General features: G+C 44.0%; 1 protein-coding gene across 1 annotated transcript in view; it reads left to right on the forward strand.

Annotated features, from left to right (window-relative positions):
* Window positions 1-18,792, forward strand: part of ADCY9 (adenylate cyclase 9) — a 140,861-nt gene extending 122,069 nt beyond the window's left edge. The window contains exons 8-10 of the mRNA XM_056536525.1: window positions 9,379-9,527; window positions 9,617-9,658; window positions 14,377-18,792. Coding sequence (XP_056392500.1) covers window positions 9,379-9,527; window positions 9,617-9,658; window positions 14,377-15,451 — 1,266 coding nt within the window. The 3' untranslated portion in view covers window positions 15,452-18,792. The remainder of the gene's footprint in view (window positions 1-9,378; window positions 9,528-9,616; window positions 9,659-14,376) is intronic.
* The last annotated feature ends 679 nt before the right edge of the window (window positions 18,793-19,471 follow it).

Raw genomic sequence — 19,471 nt, forward strand, 5'->3', positions numbered from 1 at the left:
TGTCCGGGCATGTTGGGAGTTGTAGTTTTGCAACAGCTGGAGACCCACAGTTTGGAAACCACTGTTCTATTGAGTTCAATGGTTTCTGTATAAATTCTCATGCACTAGGCTCCCCCTAGTGGCGGTTGCAGGCAGACAGTTTCGTAAACAGCTTGCATTGTACATCGGTATAAGTAGAGTTCCGCCTGTAGAGATCTGTCATTTCAGGTGACTTTTCAGGATCAGGTGCCCTGTGTGTGTACATGAATAGCAGCACTGTTTCTGGCCATTATATAACTTGTATATGGTATTTTTCAGCAGATATCTGCTCTGCAGGATTCATTTACAATTTGAAGTTCTTCCAGAGCTGGTGGGTGGAGCTCCCTCTGACCCCCCCCCCACACCCACCCTCCATAGACTTGTATTGCTTGTCTTGCAGATAAAGGACAAAGCTGAACTGATTTTGAGAGAAGAATTAAACAGCAGGAGGGGGAGAAGAAAAAAGTATAATAACAGGAAAGAGAAGCGTTTTTGTCTGTTTGGGCATGCTGAGAGTTGTAGTTTTGCAACAACTGGAGGCACTCTGGTTGAGAAACAAAGCATTAAAGGAGTACTGTAGTGGAATATAACATATCCCCTATCCAAAGGATAGGGAATAAGTTATAGATTGCAGGGAGTACGACTGCTCGGACCCCCTGTGATCTCCTGTATGGGGCCGCAGCAGTCCGCAGGAAGGCGGCATTCCATCCCCTGCATGAGGCAGCGGTCGATACGTCCCCTCCATGTATCCCATTGAGATACATGGGGGGGGGGCGTATCTGCTGCGGCTTCCTGCGGACTGCCGCGGCCCCGTACAGGAGATCGTTGAGGGGGTCCCTTCGGACCTTTGGATAGGGGTTAAATGTGCACTGTCAGATACAAAAACTTGTGATATGTTGTAAAGCATGTATAACCAATAGGTTTTGCAATTGCTTTCATTAGAACATTTTCAGTATTTCATACTGAAAAAGCCAGTCAAACAACTGCCCCCCCCCCCCCCTCCTGCTTGGACACATACTAGTCCTGCTGTGTCCATGCGTCATCACCTATGTCATGGACACACTTCCTTGATTGACAGCTGTGAGTGCAGGGCTCTGACCTGGAGGAAAAATCCTCCCACTGTCATCTTGTGTCCCGCTACTGTCAGTGAGGACAAGCTGGGAGTTGTAGTTTTGCTAATGCTAGGGGAGATGTGAGCAGACAGCATACTGAGGGAGGGGGCGGAGACCTGCACAGTGAGGCCACGCCCCCTCCCTTTGAGAGGAATTCAGACTAGTGAGCTAAATTAAAAGTGTAATAAAAAAATAAATAAAGGTGCTAGACACATAAAAATTAGATGTACATGGTCAGGATTAGGTACTGAGGGATGTATTAAAAAAATAATAATTTGTTGGATCTGACTGGTACGCTTTAAAGGAGCACTCTGGTGCAGACTACTCCTGCTCCGTCCTGCAAAAGAAATGAAAATAAACCATCCTTCACCTTCCTGGGTTCCCGCGGAGCGTCACTACAGCTGATCGGTCCTCCGCTCCATCTTCTTCATACTTCGTTGTGAACGAAGCGTCACATGGCGCTCAGCCTATTATGGGCCGAGGCAGAACATCGCAGCGGCCAGCGATAGGCTGAGCGCCATGTGATGCTTCGTTCACACCGAAGTATGAAGAAGATGGACCGAAGGACCGATCAGCTGTAGTTGGGCTCCGCGGGAACCCAGGAAGGTGAGGGATGGATTATTTTCATTTTTTTTGCAGCCCGGGCAGGACGGAGCAGGAGTAGTCTGCACCAGAGTACTCCTTTAAGTTATATTCCACTACACTACTCCTTTAAGAATACAGTAGACTGTCTGGACAATTGGATAATACTGAATAACATTTATCCCTTTGATTTATCACTGATCATACAATCACTATGGGGGTAATTGATAAAGTGACCATCAGCGGTTTGCGGTTACAGCCTGATAGATTTACTTTATCCGAAAGTGGCGACGTTTATAGCGGGGATCTACTCCAGCTTATAAATTTCAAAGTTTGGCGCAGAAACTGTGAAAGATGCACCATATTTTTAAAGGGGTACTCCGCCCCTAGACATCTTATCCCTTATCCAAAGGAGAGGGGATAAGATGTCTGATCGTGGGGTCCTGCCACTGGGGACCCCCGCGACCTCAGCTGCGGCACTCCAGACATCCAGTGCATGGTGCGAACTTCGCTCCATGCCAGACGACTGGCGATGTGGGGCGGAGGCTCGTGACGCCACGGCGTGGGCGTGACGTCACGAGCGGAACATGATGTCATGGCCACGCCCCGCTCCTGAGGGCACAGCCACGCCCCCCTCAATTCAAGTCTACGGACTTGCATTGAGGATCTGTGGCCGTGACGTCACAAGCCTCCGGAGCTGCACCCACTGCTCTAAACAAACGCCGGGTGCAGCAGGGAGATCGTGGGGGGGTCTCTAGAGGCGGGACCCCCGCGATCAGACATATTCTCCCCTATCGTTTGGATAGGGGATAAGATGTCTAGGGGCGGAGTACCCCTTTAAGAGGCATGCGCCTCTTATAAAATTTGGCACACATGTACTTTTCCATAAGAACAGCACATGCACTGCCGGTCTTGATAGATTCCCTGCTTTGTTTTCTTTTGCTCCTCATGGACGTTTCACACATTCACAAGCTCTACAAGGACACCGGGTACCCACAGTATCGCCAACTTTTCGAAACTCAGGGGTCACTGGCAGAGATCTAACGATTGGGGATTGGATATAATTGTACTGGAAAATGATTGTATCAACAAAACTACATAAAAGTATCCATTCGCCTCCTCTGATTCATTTCCTTCTCTCGGTTCATTTTTCCCAAGACTTTTTCATGAATATTCATCGGGCACGCCGGACAAACATCTAAATAGAAAAAAAATACATTCTAATGAAATTAAGTAACAATTTTGTGATGGGAAAAATAGAGCTGTGTGGTTCTCAGACACATATTATACAATGCATTTGGAATATTTTGTTCTTCCCATCATTCTGCACTTTAACAATTAATTTTTTTTACATTTTTTACAATTGTTGCCGATTTAGTTTAGAACGAAAAGACTAAATATTCTTTATGGGAGTCATCTGAGGTAATTTCAGATGATTGGACAGGATTTGGAAAGACACAGCCCTGTCTATATAAGGCAGTGTTTCCCAACCAGGGTGCCTCCAGATGTTGCAAAACTACAACTCCCAGCATGCCCGGACAGCCTTCGGCTGTCCGGGCATGCTGGGAGTTGTAGTTTTGCAACACCTGAAGGCACCCTGGTTGGGAAACACTGGTATAAGTTCTCACAGATAACAATTTTTACCAGAACGGAAAACCAAGCCATGAGGTGGAAAGGACTGTCTGTTGAACTCAGAGACGGGATTGTGTGGAGCCACAGATTTGGAGATGGGGGACAAAAATATTTCTTCAGCACTAAAAGTTCCGAAGTGCTCAGTGGCCTCCATAAATTTTTGAATGGAAGAAGGTTGGAAAATCCAGTAATCTTTGTAAGCGGCAGAGAAGTGGATCCGCTGACCTGTGTGGATAATGACTGAACCGTACCAGGGAGCGGATTCCAAGGTGCCGCTGGTTTTCTCCAGAGCCCGCCGCAAAGCGGGATGGACTTGCTGTGGCAGGCGGCACCCAGGTCGCTACCCCTGGCACGATCCGTCCACACAGGTTGCCCAGATGAAACTCTGCACTGCAGATTAAACAAAGTCAGGACGTAGCAGTAGTCAGCAGGCAAGCGGCAAAGGAGCAAGGTCAGGTTACTGGCAAGGAGGTCAGGAGGCAGGTGGCAAAGGAGCAAGGTCAGGTCACTAGCAAGGAGGTCAGGAACACAGTAGGCAGACACAAGGTACGCTTTTGCAGAGGCACTAGGCACAAAGATCCAGCAGTGAGCCGCAGGAAGTGCCGGAACTAAATAGGAACTGTTTCTGCTAAGCACCAATTATTGGTGCACTGGCCTATTAAATTTAGAAGAGTCGGCGCGCGCCCTAGGAGGCGGGGACGTGTGCGCCGACAGGAAGGAGAGAAGGAGAACAGAGCGAGTTTGGAAGTCATTTCAGTTGATATCATGCAGTGATCAGGAATTTATGATTTGTGACTTCATTTGGCGCAATTGCGCTAACTGAGGCGCAATTCTACTCCAGTCCTCAGTTGTCTTAGAAACTGACTGTGGACAGCATTTTTTAAAAAGTCGCACGGGTTAAAACATCACACAAAAAGTTGCACAGCAATCACTGTACAAAGTGGAGTACTGAAGTAAGAAATGTGATCAGCATCAGATGCCCTGCGCCATATAATAGGTTTGGTGCAGGTACACAGTTTCCACCACGTGAATTAAAGGGGTACTCCAGTGGAAAACTTTTTTTATTTTTTTTTTATTAACTGGTGCCAGAAAGTTAAACAGATTTGTATATTACTTCTATTAAAAAATCTTAATCCTTCCAGTACTTATTAGCTGCTGAATACTACAGCGGAAATTCTTTTCTTTTTGAAACACAGAGCTGTCTGCTGACATCACGAGCACAGTGCTCTCTGCTGACATCTCTTTCCATTTTAGGAAATGTCCAGAGCAGCATATGTTTGCTATGGGGATTTTATCCTATTCTGGATAATTCCTAAAATGGACAGAGATGTCAGCAGAGAGCACTGTGGTCATGAGGTCAGCAGAGAGCTCTGTGTTTCAAAAAGAAAAGAATTTCCGCTATAGTATTCAGCAGCTAATAAGTACTGGAAGGATTAAGATTTTTTAATAGAAGTAATTTACAAATCTGTTTAACTTTCTGGCACCAGTTGATTAAAAAAAAAAAAAAAGTTTTTCACTGGAGTACCCCTTTAATGGAGTAAAAGTTCTCCACCTCCACTTTTTATAAATACCCCCTAGTTGCCCTAAGCACACACCTAAAACAACACAGGAGCGGCTTAGAGACAACTCTGTGAATGTCCTTGAGTGGCCCAGCTAGACCCAAAACCCAATGGAACATCTCTGTAGAGAGCTAAAATGGCTTCCACCGACACTCCCCATCCAATCTGAGAGGATCTGCAGAAAAGAACGGCAGAAAATCCCCAAATCCAGGTGAGTAAATCTTGTGGCCTCATCCCCAATAAGACTGGAGGCCGGAATCACTGCCAAAGGGGCTTCAACTAAGGCCTGAGTAAAGGGTATGAATACTTATGTCACTGCAAGATTTTTAGCTTTATCTTTTCAATAAATCAGATTTCATAAATAAGATTTCTACCATTCTGTGATCCCTTTTTTCATTATGAGGAACCAAGTGGAGAATGATGGTGAAAAACGTGATTTATTATTTTAGAAAAAAGTTAAAGGGGTACTCCCGTAGAAAACTTTTTTTTTGTTTTTGTTTACATCAACTGGTGGCAGAAAGTTAAACAGATTTGTAAATTACTTCTATTAAAAAAATCTTCATCCTTCCAGTACTTTTTAGGGGCTGTATACTACAGAGGAAATGCTTTTCTTTTTGGATTTCTCTTCTGTCACGACCACAGTGCTCTCTGCTGTCCAGAGCAGAAGAAAATCCCCATAGCAAACATATGCTGCTCTGAACAGTTCCTAAAATGGACAGCAGAGGTCAGCAGAGAGCGCTGTGGTCGTGACAGAAGAGAAATCCAAAAAAGGAAAGAATTTCTGCTGTAGTATACAGCCTTTAAAAAGTACTGGAAGGATTAAGATTTTTTAATAGAAGTAATTTACAAATCTGTTTAACTTTCTGGCACCAGTTGATTTAAAAAAAAAAAAAAAAGTTTTCCACGGGAGTACCCCTTTAAATGTTTTCAAATGCATTGTATATGATAGATTTACACCAAAACCAAGAACAAAGGATCCAAGGTAATCAGATTAAAATATGTAGACCCCATTTCTGTCTCCACAGCGGGGTCCGACCTTTCCCTCTTGTCATAGAGAGATGCTATTACTTATATTGGGGGGGGCTTTATCAAAACCTGTGTAGAGGAAGAGCGGTGCAGTTGCCTATGGCAACCATTCACATTGCTTCTTTCATTCTTCTTTCGCTTTCTTTTTGAAAATGAAAGTAGTGATCTGATTGGTTGCTATGGGCAACTGCACCGCTCTTCCTCTACACAGGTTTTGATAAATCAACCTCATGGGGTCACACAGTTATTCTTTGTATGGCCAACTCACAAATCAGAGGCGATCAGCTGATCACTGCAGGTTTATAAACAATTGGGATCAGCGGATTGGCAGTCACCTGTTATATTTGGTGGGGCATTTAGTGGCCACTATAGGGGCAACCTAGTGTTACAAGATGGCTGTTTATGTATACAGTGGGGGAGATTTATCAAAACCTGTCCAGAGGAAAAGTTGTCCAGTTGCCCATAGCAACCAATCAGATCGCTTCTTTCATTTTTAGGAAGGCCTGTGAAAAATGAAAGAAGCGATCTGATTGGTTGCTATGGCCAACTGGGCAAGTTTTCCTCTGCGCAGGTTTTGATAAATCTCCCCCAGTGTTTTCCAAACAGGGTGCCTCCAGCTGTTGCAAAACTACAACTCCCAGCATGCCCGGACAGCCTTTGGCTGTCCGGGCATGCTGGGAGTTGTAGTTTTGCAACAGCTGGAGGCACCCTGCTTGGAAAACACTGATGTAATACATGGACAGCTGCTGTTTGCCTTCACCCTCCAATGTGACTAAGGCTGGGTTCACACCACGTTTTTGCAATACAGTTCCCGTATCAGGTTTTTGATTTAAAAAAAACGGATTCCTCAGAACCGGACTAAACTGTATAAAAACGTGTGTACAAATTTCAACCCGTATACAGTTTGAAAAAATTATGTCCGGTTGCATCCGTTTTTTAAGGAAAAACTGTATACATTTTTACCTTTTCACTCCATTTTGAATAAAGTTTCACTTGTTTGATTGAAATTCCTAGAAAAAAAAAACTGTGCAAAGGAAAAAACCTTATGGTGCAAACCGGATGGAACCGTACGCACATATGGTTCTGTATGGTTCCCATTGACTCCCATGTTTAAAAAAAAAACATATACGGTTTAATACGGTTTTTAACCCGGACCAAAAAGCGTGGTAGACTACGGTTTTGGGTACGGGTAAAAGAAAACGGACAAAACCGTATAAGACGCAAAATGGACCAAACCGGATGATGCTTTGACATAGGGTTTACAATGTTAAGTAAAGTCAATGCATACGGTTTGCTATACGGTTCCGTAGGGTTTTTAACTTGAAACCGTATACGTGAATTTTATAGCAAAAACGTGGTGTGCATGCACCTTAACAGAGAGGGGTCCGAAGTGCAGGAGACCCCCTGCATGATATAGACCTGTTGTAATAGGGTACATGGAAAAGTTTAGTCTACTAAAATTGCTAGGGGCAGAGGCGTAACTTGTATCTTCAGGGCCTAAATGCACAATCTGTAACAGGGCCCTGTGCCTTTCTGTGCACCATTTATAATACTGGAGTTTTCTTATGGGGCAGGGGGGTCTTCTGCACCCCCTATAGTTACACCCCTGACTATGGGGTCCCTGGAGAAAGGTGACCCATTCCAGCTTGATCTACTTCTTATTTAAAGGGGTTATCCAGGGGGAATTAATTTTTTTTTTTTTTTTTATATATCATTTTTTAATCCTTTCATTACTTATGAGCTGCTGAAGTTGAGTTGTTCTTTTCCGTCTAAGTGCTCTCTGATGACACCTGTCTCGGGAACTGTCTAGAGTAGAAGCAAATCCTTATAACCTCTTCTACTCTGCAGTTCCCGAGACAAGCAGAGATGTTAGCAGAGAGCACTGTTACCAGACAGAAAAAACAACTCAACTTCAGCAGCTGATAATTATTGGAAGGATTAAGATTTTTTAATAGAAGTAATTTACAAATCTGTTTAACTTTCTGGAGCCAGTTGATATGAATAAAAAAAAAGTTTTTTTTCCTGGAATACCCCTTTAACAAGAACCTGCACAGGGAATTGTTCTTTTTGGATGCCCCAGGTCCCCCTGTCCCAGGTTGTAAGGCGTGTGATGTGTCCAGCACCTTCATTTTTATCTTTTCTATGTGTCCCTCATCTTCTGGTCACAGTGACTTCACCTTATATAGCACTAGCGGAGAATCCCGCATTTCCATCCTTCCTACTGAGGAAAAGCAATGTGTGTTATCTAAATACCGTGGTTGTTTTTTTTCTCCGAAAAGGTTTTGGTAGAAAAACCAGGCAAATAAATGCCATTTCAATCAATGCAGATACTAAGTGGTGTCTGCAACTTCTCTTCATGTCTCTACTATGGCTGCTTCACCAAACAGATAAGTACTGGGAAAGTACTGTGAGGCCTGCACTGTGTACTGCTTGCCACCCAGCGGTACCAGTCTCCTTAAGAGAATATCTGTCTAGTAAAGCAGCCATATTAGAGCTCTTCAGGAGACTAGAAAAGCTGGGTGGACACTGTGAGCCCTGCTCTGTATACATGCTTGCCACCCGGCTTTTACAGTTTACTGAATAGAATATCTGTCTGGTAAAGCAGCCATGTTGGAGACTGGAAAAGCTAGGTGGATACTGCGGACCACCCAGCTTTCACAGTCTCCTGAAGTCCCAGCAGTGATAGGCTGCTTGTCCTCCCTGCACTCCACTGATGTCTTCTCTCAACCCACAATAAATCTTCTCTTCCTCACCCACTCCGTCCTCTCTCTCAGCCCCCATACTAACTATTCTTTGCACCTGCCTGCCGGACAGTTAAATCATACTTTACCATAACATTAGTAGGATGTTCGGAAGTTATGCTAGATACCTTGCTTATATTGACTATCTTTGCTGAAAGTAATTGTGTATGGAAATAGCTATAGGGGGTACAACGATACATAAAGTACTAGTTGTGGTAGTGCCCGTATAGTTACATATGGTCGTCATTAAAGGGGTATTCCATGAAAAAAATATTATTTTTCTTTCATATCAACTGGCTCTAGAAAGTTAAACAAATTTGTAAATTACTTCTATTAAAAAATCTTAATCCTGTACCAGTACTTATCAGCTGCTGAAGTTGAGTTGTTCTTTTCTGTCTGACCACAGTGCTCTCTGCTGACACCTCTGTCTGTCTCAGGAACTGTCCAGAGCAGGAGAGGTTTGCTATGGGAAATTTTCTCCTACTTTGAACAGTTCCTGACATTGACAGAGGTGTCAGCAGAGAGCACTGTGGTCAGACAGAAAAGAACAACTCCACTTCAGCAGCTGATGAGTACTGGTAGGATTAAGAATTTTTAATAGAAGTAATTTACAAATCTCTTTAACTTTCTGGATCCAGTTGATATGAAAAAAAATATATATGTTTTTTTCATGGAATACCCCTTTAACCATTGCTTCTCTTCCTACAGTACACTATGTTCCTGTGCTCCGCTCTCCTGATCCCAATCGTCCAGTACTGTAACTTCTGCCAGCTCAGCTCCTGGCTCCGCTCCTCTCTGGCAACCCTGGCAGGGGCCACGCTGTTGATTCTACTGTATGTGCCGCTCTTTCCAGATGAGTAAGTCAATGTCAACGCTAATATGGGAATATACAATAGATTTTCTTTCTATTTATTTTAATGGTTCAATCTTGTGTTTTTTTTTCTAGGCCTCCATTGACACCGGAATCAGACGAAACAACAAATTCCAGGTAAGATGATTGATTGTTGAACTTGTTAGATCAGTGTTTCCCAACCAGGGTGCCTCCAGCTGTTGCAAAACTACAACTCCCAGCATGCCCGGACAGCCAAAGGCTGTCCGGGCATGCTGGGGGTTGGAGTTTTGCAACAGCTGGAGGCACGCTGGTTGGGAAACACTGTGTTAGATCTTTATTTCTCCCTCATCAGATGAAATATACTTATAATGGTCCTGTATGTATAGGGCCATATATAGGGACAGGGCTGGCCTTAGATGGTGCCCTATGAGGAATTTTCTTTTGGTACCTTCTTCATGCCATTATAACGGAAAAAAAATTCATCCAGTGATTGTCACACAGGGCACCAAGGGCGCAAACGGAGATATCCTCTGTCAGGCTCCTTAAATGCCACTGACTGCAGCATCTAAAGGGGTAAAATGACTGAGAACAGCAGTTTCTCCGACACCTGTCAGGCTCCTTAGGTACCGCTCCTGACTGCAGCATCTGAGGGGTAAAATGACTGGCAGCTGCAGTTTCTCTGTCCCCTGTCATGCTACTCGGGTGCCACTATAGACTGCAGTATCTAAGGGATAAAAAAAATCGGGATCAGAAGTTTCTCTGATCCCTGTTAGGCTTCTCAGGTGCCACTACTGACTGCCGCATCTAAGGGGTAAAGCAACTGGGATCAGCAGTTTCTCTGATCCCTGTCAGGCTCCTTAGGTGCCTTTCCTGACTGCAGCATCTGAGGGGTAAAATGACTGGCACCTGCAGTTTCTCTGACCCCTGTCATGCTACTCAGATGCCACTATAGGCCGCAGTATCTAGGGGGTAAAATGGGGTAATCTAGTAAAAAAAAAAATTCCATATCAACTGGCTCCAGAAAGTTAAAAAGAATTGTAAATTACTTCTATTAAATATTTTTAATCCTTCCAGTACTTATCAGCTGCTGAAGTTGAGTTGTTCTTTTCTGTCTGACCACAGTGCTCTCTGCTGACCCCTCTGTCTGTCTCAGGAACTGTCCAGAGCAGGAGAGGTTTGCTATGGGGATTTGCTCCTATTCTAGACAGTTCCTGACATGGACAGAGGTGTCAGCAGAGAGCACTGTGGTCAGACAGAAAAGAAAAACTCAACTTCATCAGCTGATAAGTACTGGAAGGATAAGATTTTTTCATACAAGTAAGCTACAAATTTGTTGAACTTTCTGGAGCCAGTTGATGTTAAAAAAATGTTTTTAACTGGAATACCCCTTTAACACTTCAGGTACCTAGTTTAAATGTAAAGTAAAAAAAAAAGTCATAGGGAAAAATAATAAGAATAATTTGGGGGAAAATGCAAATCCCGTTCCTGTTCCCCCAGTTTCTAAACCTTTTTAGTACTTGGATAATGATTAATCTCTGGGGTGTAGAGGCCATTTGCATGTCCAGCTGTCACGTCTTCTCCAGTTGTCAACCCTCCGGCAAAGCAAATTCCGCACCGCAGGCCTTTTTTTTTACAAACTCCATTCACAGTCCCCATTGTCTCCAAGCGCCATGGTCCCGAACCCCCACCTGTCCCAAGCATCTGCTTATACAAATACCAGGGACTAAATACCACCATTGATAATACTTTAGACTAACAGGGGGGAAAAAACTAAAAAGCGTGGCAGTGCTGCAAGGTAACGCCACAGTCAGCCATATTGGGATCAGGGCATTTGGGGGCCTTTTGTTTTTTTGGGGGACGTCATGGACCGGCAGATGTCTCACTGACAATGACACTTTGGGAGACATCTGCTCCTTCACTGACCTTTTTTACTGAGATACAGGGGATGGGTTATGGAAACGTTCATGGTGGAGGAAGATGTAAGTTATAAAAACGACATATCTCATCATGGGCTTACAGCCAATAAATAAAGAGCTGCAGGTTAGAGATTGTGGCTTAAAGGGGTACTCCCACCCTAGATATCTTATCCCCTATCCAAAGGATAGGGGATAAGATGTCTGATCTCAGGGGTCCCACCCCTCAGGACCCCCGCAGTATTGCATGTGGCACTCACCTGTTTTTTGTGCGGAAGCGCTGGAGGGAACGGAAGTCCGGGACGTCAGGACTCCGCCTCCGTGTGACGTCACGCCCGACCCCTCAATGCAAGTCTATGGGAGGGTGGGAGTTCCCTTTTAAAGCAATGGTCTCCAAACTGTGGACCTCCAGCTGTTATAAAACTACAACTCCCAGCATGCCCGGACAGCCAACGCCTGGCTTAAAGGAACACTCTGGGCAAAACACAAGTGATATAGTTGATGAAGGGCCGGAGGAGCAATGCACAACGCAGGGTTTCTCTGTATCATTCACAGAATATACATTTTTGGCAGTGTATCCATGGCAACAAGGCCTTATCCCTGCCCATACGCCTATTTAGGGACACCCACACCAGGTATCACGGTGGCTCAGCGGTGTCATGACAGCCGGACTCTGGAAAACCGGAGAAGCCTCTGATCTCGGGGTCAGTTAACCCCTATCACCAAAGCGGTTTTAAAGGGGTACTTCGCTGCTCAGCGTTTGGAACAAACTGTTCCGAATGCTTAGAGCCGGCGCTGGGAGCTGATGACATCATAGCCCCGCCCACTCATGATGTCACGCCCCTTCCCCTCAATGCAAGTCTATGGGAGCGGGCGTGACAGCCGTCAACCTCCCTCCCATAGACTTGCATTGAGGGGGCGGGGTGTGACATCATGGGGGGTGGGGCTATGATGTCACGAGCTCCCGGCTCCAGCGTTCGGGACGGTTTGTTCCAAACACTGAGCAGCGGAGTAACCCTTTAAAGGGAGGGGGCTCTGTCTGTCACCCCCTAATGAAAGTCTGCCCAAAATTTTCCCAAAATTTTAAATATTTTTTTTTACACAATTACGTAATGACCTACGCTGTAATATTATCTATATCTATAATTATTATCTATCCTGCACGTGAATACTGTGAAAAGTTTAAAAAGTCAAAATTAATGTACTTTCTTAAAGAAGTACTCCAGTAGAAAAAACATTTTTATTTTTTATCAGCTGGTGCTAGAAAGTTAAACAGATTTGTAAATTACTTCTATTTAAAAATCTTAATCCTTCCAGTACTTATCAGCTGCTGTATGCTACAGAGGAAGTTCTTTTCTTTTGGAATTACTTTTCTGTCTGACCACAGTGCTCTCTCCTGACACATCTGTCCATGTCAGGAACTGTCCAGAGTGTAAGCAAATCCCCATAGCAAACCTCTCTTGCTCTGGACAGTTCCTGACATGGACAGAGGTGTCAGCAGAGAGCACTGTGGGCAGACTGAAAAGAAATTCAAAAAGAAAAGAACTTCCTGTGGCGCATACAGCAGGTGATAAGTACTGGAAGGATAAAGATTTTTTAATAGAAGTCATTTACAAATCTGTTTAACTTTCTGGCACCAGTTGATTTAAAATAAAAATTGTTTTCCAATGGAGTACCCCTTTAAAGGAGAACTATCACGGAGGACAACTTATCCCCTACCGAAAGGATAGGGGATAAGTGTCTGATCGCGGGGGCGTCCGACCGTTGAGACCCCCTGTGATCTTCTGCATAGGACCCCGGCTCTCCCTGGGAACGGGGCATGTCGACTCCCGCACAAAGTGGCGGCTCACACCCCCCCCCTCCATGTATCTCTATGGGAGAGCTGGATATACAGCGTTTGGCTATCTCTGGCTCTCCCATAGAGATACACGGAAGGTGCATGTCGACCGCCACTTCGTGCGAGGGGTCTACATGCTCTGTTTCAGGGAGAGCCGGGGTCCGTGCAAGAGATCGTGGGGGGTCCAAACAGTTGGATCAACCCCCGCCATCTAGAACTTATACCCTATCCTTTGGATAGGAAATACATTTTTTCTGCACAATTAATTTCTTAAATCCACCCTGCAAAAAAATGGAAAAGAAGCCGATCAAAACATCGTATATACCCCAAAATAATTCCTATAGAAACTAAAAGTTATAATGTAGTTTTTACCATGTGATGGAAATAAAAAAAAAATATATATATTATTGTTATTATTATTATTATAATTAATTAATTAACTAATAAAAAATCCATGGCAAAGTCAAGTTTTTTTCATCCCATCCCCCTCGTTAATAAAAACGAATCAAAATGGTGCCCAAAAAAATAAAATAAAAAACAATGTAGGGACCCTGGTTGGGAAACACTGTCTTGGTCATTATAGGGGTTAATGGCGTTAGAGCCCCCTACGCATTAGAAAAAAAAAGGTGGACAAAATCCGCTGTTTGGTGCACGACCAGACAGCCATCTAATGCAGTGGTCTCCAAACTGTGGACCTGCAGGTGTTGCAAAACTACAACTCCCAGCATGCCCGGACAGCCTTTGGCTGTCCGAGCATGCTGGAAGTTGTAGTTTTGCAACATCTGAAGGTCCACAGTTTGGAGACCACTGATATAATATTTATGGGAGCCACCTGACAGCTGATGATGACGGAGTGAATTGTCAGCCATGTTGGATTTCAGTTGCCCGATCCTTTTGTTCTCAGAGAGATAAGCCACCACAATAAGAGTCTGTCCGTGGCTTACCCCTCCTGTCTCCATTCAGAACAGATGAATTCTGCGCTGAGCTGAATGTTCATGTATATGTGTTGTTTCCCATATGGTGACGTCTACTGTCCAGTAATGCCGATAAAATGTTACAATATCATGATGTATTATAAAATGAGACCAACAATAACACATCTGTATGTTCTTTTCACTCACCAGCTCTTCCCCTCCACCCGATGTCATTCTGGGCATCAGCAATACCAGTAAGCCATCGTCACAGCTCGGGCAGGAGATCACCGTGGCCTACTTCCTCCTCCTCCTATTGGTTTGGTTCCTGAACCGGGAGTTCGAGGTCAGCTACCGCTTGCACTACCATGGTGACGTAGAGGCGGACCTTCACCGAACTAAAATCCAGAGTATGAGAGATCAGGCAGACTGGCTTCTCCGTAACATCATCCCCTACCATGTGGCCGAGCAGCTGAAGGTCTCCCAGAGCTACTCCAAAAATCACGACGACGCCGGCGTCATATTCGCCAGCATAGTCAACTTCAGCGAGTTCTATGAAGAGAACTACGAAGGAGGAAAAGAGTGCTACCGTGTCCTCAACGAACTGATCGGAGACTTCGATGAACTTCTCAACAAGCCCCACTATTCCTGCATTGAGAAGATCAAGACCATTGGCGCTACCTACATGGCCGCTTCTGGACTCAACCCGTCTCAATGCCAGGACAGCAGCCAGCCCCACCGCCACCTGCAGACGCTCTTTGAATTTGCCAAGGAAATGATGAGCGTGGTGGATGATTTCAACAACAACATGCTATGGTTTAACTTTAAGCTCCGCATTGGGTTTAACCATGGTCCTCTGACGGCCGGCGTTATTGGGACCACCAAGCTGCTTTATGACATCTGGGGGGACACAGTGAATATTGCCAGTAGGATGGACACAACGGGTGTGGAATGTCGTATCCAGGCAAGCGAAGAAAGCTATAGGGTGTTAGTGAAAATGGGCTATGACTTTGACTACAGAGGGACTGTCAACGTCAAGGGCAAAGGACAGATGAAAACGTACCTCTTCCCGAAATGCACAGACAATGGCGGCCTGGTGCCCCACCATCAACTGTGTATCTCTCCGGACATCCGGGTGCAGGTGGACGGGAGCATTGGACGGTCGCCTACGGATGAAATTAGCAGCCTGGTGACAGGAGGCAAAGGGGCGGTGGAAGCAGGAAGTGGGGAGGCAGGACGCAAGCAGGACAAGACAGACAACAGAGGCCGTGATGGCGGAGCACGGTGAGGCCGGTGGAGTGGAGAAGGACCATATGAAGCATGTGGGGCCATCAGTGATGAACGAGACTGATGGCCCTATTGAGCACTTATGCTCCACACTGTGCCAGCTCATGGACCTGTTCATTCTATACCAAGAGCCACTGCATCATTCCGCAACTCAGTCTTATGGTGATGTGGCTTCCAATGGATATCTATATAGAAAGCTCTTAAATTCTTCTAGCGCTGGTGGACCTGTGTGTCCTGAGTTCATTTTACACTGTCACCTGCTTATGGTGGATTATATGGTCCTGTATAGAAGAGCGTTGGGGGCTATAATATGTCCCCAGTTGGGTAAGGTTGGCTAGTAAGGGCAAGGATCCGATATCATCGAGGGTGCATCCGCCAATTTGCTATGTGGTGGCGTTATTTCTCTTACCATCATGTCTATGGAGGTGTCCAGCCTCCTCCCGCGAGTTGCACAGACACTGGACTATATATAAGTCGGAAGACCATTCTCTTAAGCCCCATCTCATGCCTCCACCTCTTCGTCAGCCATACTGAGGATTGAACTAAGTGCCTTCCGCTCTCTGGGCCTGTCCTGCCCAGATGCGATGACAGTGACACCTTGCCGCAATTCTCGCTATTACTTGCCAAAAGCATGCGCCTCCTTGGACTGCTGCCCGCCCACGGGAAACAAGTGGTGATGGGACTGAGATTTCTGATTGGGGAAAATGGGTAGTGAGATATCTCCTTTTGTTTCTTGACAATGCGATTGTAATGTGTTTTCGGTAACACTTTAGCTGCCTACCAGATCCCATTAGCTATAGCTGTGATGCCTATACAGGGTAAAAACTGAATTTCAAGGGTTTTTTACGAAAAAAATCCAGTCTTCTCTTGTATAGCCCATCTTTGTTGCCATAGCAGAACAATGTTATAAGGTACCTCTCTTGCAAAAAAAAACAAAATGGTGTTAAGCACTCGAAACCTTCTCCTGTTCACCAAGCTGTGGCGGCCATGTTGATGCCAAGACTAGTCTTTTAAAGGGGAAGTATCACTTTTTTTTTCATCTGACGTTTCAGCCATGTGTCATAATCTATGTGCAATATTATAGTATAGAACTTTAGTTACTAGTGAGAATATATGCATTTAACACATTGACTTTTGTCAATGATTCTCATTTCGGATCCCAGATTTCATGGGAAATTGTATCTAATTTTTTTTCTTGGTACATCCCAGCCACCGGTTTGAATGTATTATATTAATATTTTAGAGAATTTTTGAACTATTTTTTTTTTTTTTTTTTTAGATAACATAATATACAAGTATTTCTTTCCTCCCTCTGACCACCATATATAGTAGTGCTGGGCTTTTAAAAGGGTACTCCAGAGGAACAAAACTGTTTTCTCATCATCTGGTGCCAGAAAGTTAAACAGATTATACTTCTATTTAAAAATCTTAATCCTTCCAGTACTTATCAGCTGCTGTATGCTCCAGAGAAAGTTGTGTAGTCATTCCATTCTGACCACAGTGCTCTCTGCTGCCACCTCTGTCTGTGTCAGGAATTGTCCAGAGCAGAAGAAGTTTGCTATGGACATTTGCTCCTTCTCTGGGTAGTCTCTGACATGGCCAGAGGTGGTGTCACGTTGGGCAGGGATAAGGTAAAGCCCTGAACTCAACAACACCCTCTGACCCTTCCAATTGCGTATTTGTCCTAAGGAAAGGATCCACAACCACAAGGACAGTCCCTGCCTGTCTACGTGCTGGGGCTTCAGAGTCAAAATAATAAACTACAGAGGCCATTGCTATTTACTGGAGATACCTCTTTCACTGGCAAACTCTGGAGGCCACAGCAGGTCTTAAAGGGCCAGAAAGTTAAACAGATTTGTAAATTACTTCTATTAAAAAATCTTAATCCTTCCAGTACTTATTAGCTACTGAATACTACAGAGGAAATTATTTTGTTTTTGGAACACACAGCTCTCTACTGACATCACGAGCACAGTGCTCTCTGCTGACATCTCTGTCCATTTTAGTAACTGTCCAGAGCAGCATATGTTTGCTATGGGGATTTTCTCCTACTCTGGACAGTTCTTAAAATGGACAGAGATGTCAGCAGAGAGCACTGTGTTCCAAAAAGAAAAGTATTCAGCAGCTAATAAGTACTGGAAGGATTAAGATTTTTTAATAGAAATAATTTACAAATCTGTTGATTTAAAAAAAAAAAAAAAAAGTTTTCCACCGGAGTACCCCTTTAAATAGCCAGCAACATATATGAGGCCTCAGTATTGGTCAGCTGTCCACAGCCCCAGATTGGCTAGGGCTTAGCCACAGCAACCAAGCCAAGTCAGATATCAGGAAAATGTAACCATTTGCACCAGACGAGTCCTTAGAGGTGGCAGCAGAGAGCACTGTGGTCAGACTGGAAAGAACTACACAACTTCCTCTGGAGCATACAGCAGCTGATAAGTACTGGAAGAATTAAGATTTTTATATAGGAGTCATTTTGAAATCTGTTTAACTTTCTTGCACCCGTTGATAAAAAAAAATAAAAAAAAAATAAAGTTTTTCTTTCAGAATACCCCTTTAAGTGTATTAATGCCCTCTCAGTCACTAGGCATGGTATCCTGCTCTAATCCTATATCTAATTACCCCAGCCAAGGAACAGGGGCTTGTTGGCACCCACCAAAAGCTTCACCAAATCCCTGGGCCTAGATTACTTGCTTACAGTCCACATTTTTCCCAGGACAACTGGGTTAAAAAGGGGCGGGGTTTATGTAAACTCTTTACAAAAGTGGCCTTTTTTAGGGGGGCATTTCTGGGCGGTCACAGGGGCAGAGTTTGAATGCCCCAATTTTTTCATTTTTTTTTTATTCAACAGATACATCATGTGACCCATTAAGCATATAATCCCGAAACGGATACTTCCTCTTTAATAAGTAGAAATACTGTATTCTTATTACGGCAAAGGTCAGATAGTTATATTTCCTAGGTGTTTATGTGTTAAAGTGGGCTTACAGCAAAAAAAGACCCTAAAATAGCTACCTGTGTACATACGTGAGCATATATATTACTCCATAGGGCCAAATTTAGAAACGTTAGACCGGCGGTCTCCAACTAGGGGGTGTTGTGGCTGTCTGGGCATAGTGGGAGTTGTAGTTTTGCAACAGCTGGAGAGCCGCAAGTTGGCGATGAAACAGATATGGCTGCCTCTATTTATTGATCATATAAACCTCTATACCAGCAAGATGCAGGGGTAATCTATAATATATGAGTGAAATACAGTCAGTATAAGAAGCATTAAAGGGGTACTCTGGTGGAAAACTGTTTTTTTTTTTTTAATTATTTAAATGAACTGGTGCCAGAAAGTTAAACAGATTTGTAAATTACTTCTATTAAAAAATCTTAATCCTTTAATTTTTGAATTTCTTTTTTGTCTTGTCCACAGTGCTCTCTGCCGACACCTCTGTCCGTATCAGGAACTGTCCAGAGCAGCATAGGTTTGCTATGGGGATTTTCTCCTGCTCTGGACAGTTCCTGATACGGACAGAGGTGTCGGCAGACAGCACTGTGGACAAGACAAAAGAAATTAAAAAAGTATAGAATTTCCTCTGTAGCAAACAGCTGCTTAAAAGTACTGGAAGGGTAAAGATTTTTTAATAGAAGTCATTTACAAATCTGTTTAACTTTCTGGCACCAGTTCATTTAAAAAAAAGTACTCCCGTGGAAAACTTTTTTTTAAAATCAACTGGTGCCAGAAAGTTAAAGAGATTTGTAAATCACTTCTATTAAAAAATCTAAATCCTTCCAGTACTTTTTAGGGGCTGTATACTAAAGAGAAATCCAAAAAAGAAATGCATTTCCTCTGATGCCATGACCACAGTGCTCTCTGCTGACCTCTGCTGTCCATTTTAGGAACTGTCCAGAGCTGGAAAAAATCCCCATAGCAAACATATGCTGTTCTAAAATGGACAGCAGAGGTCAGCAGAGAGCACTGTGGTCATGACATAAGAGGAAATGCATTTCTTTTTTGGATTTCTCTTTAGTATAC

The sequence above is a fragment of the Hyla sarda genome, chromosome 8, assembly GCF_029499605.1.
Source record: "Hyla sarda isolate aHylSar1 chromosome 8, aHylSar1.hap1, whole genome shotgun sequence".
In the NCBI taxonomy this organism is placed as follows: domain Eukaryota; kingdom Metazoa; phylum Chordata; class Amphibia; order Anura; family Hylidae; genus Hyla; species Hyla sarda.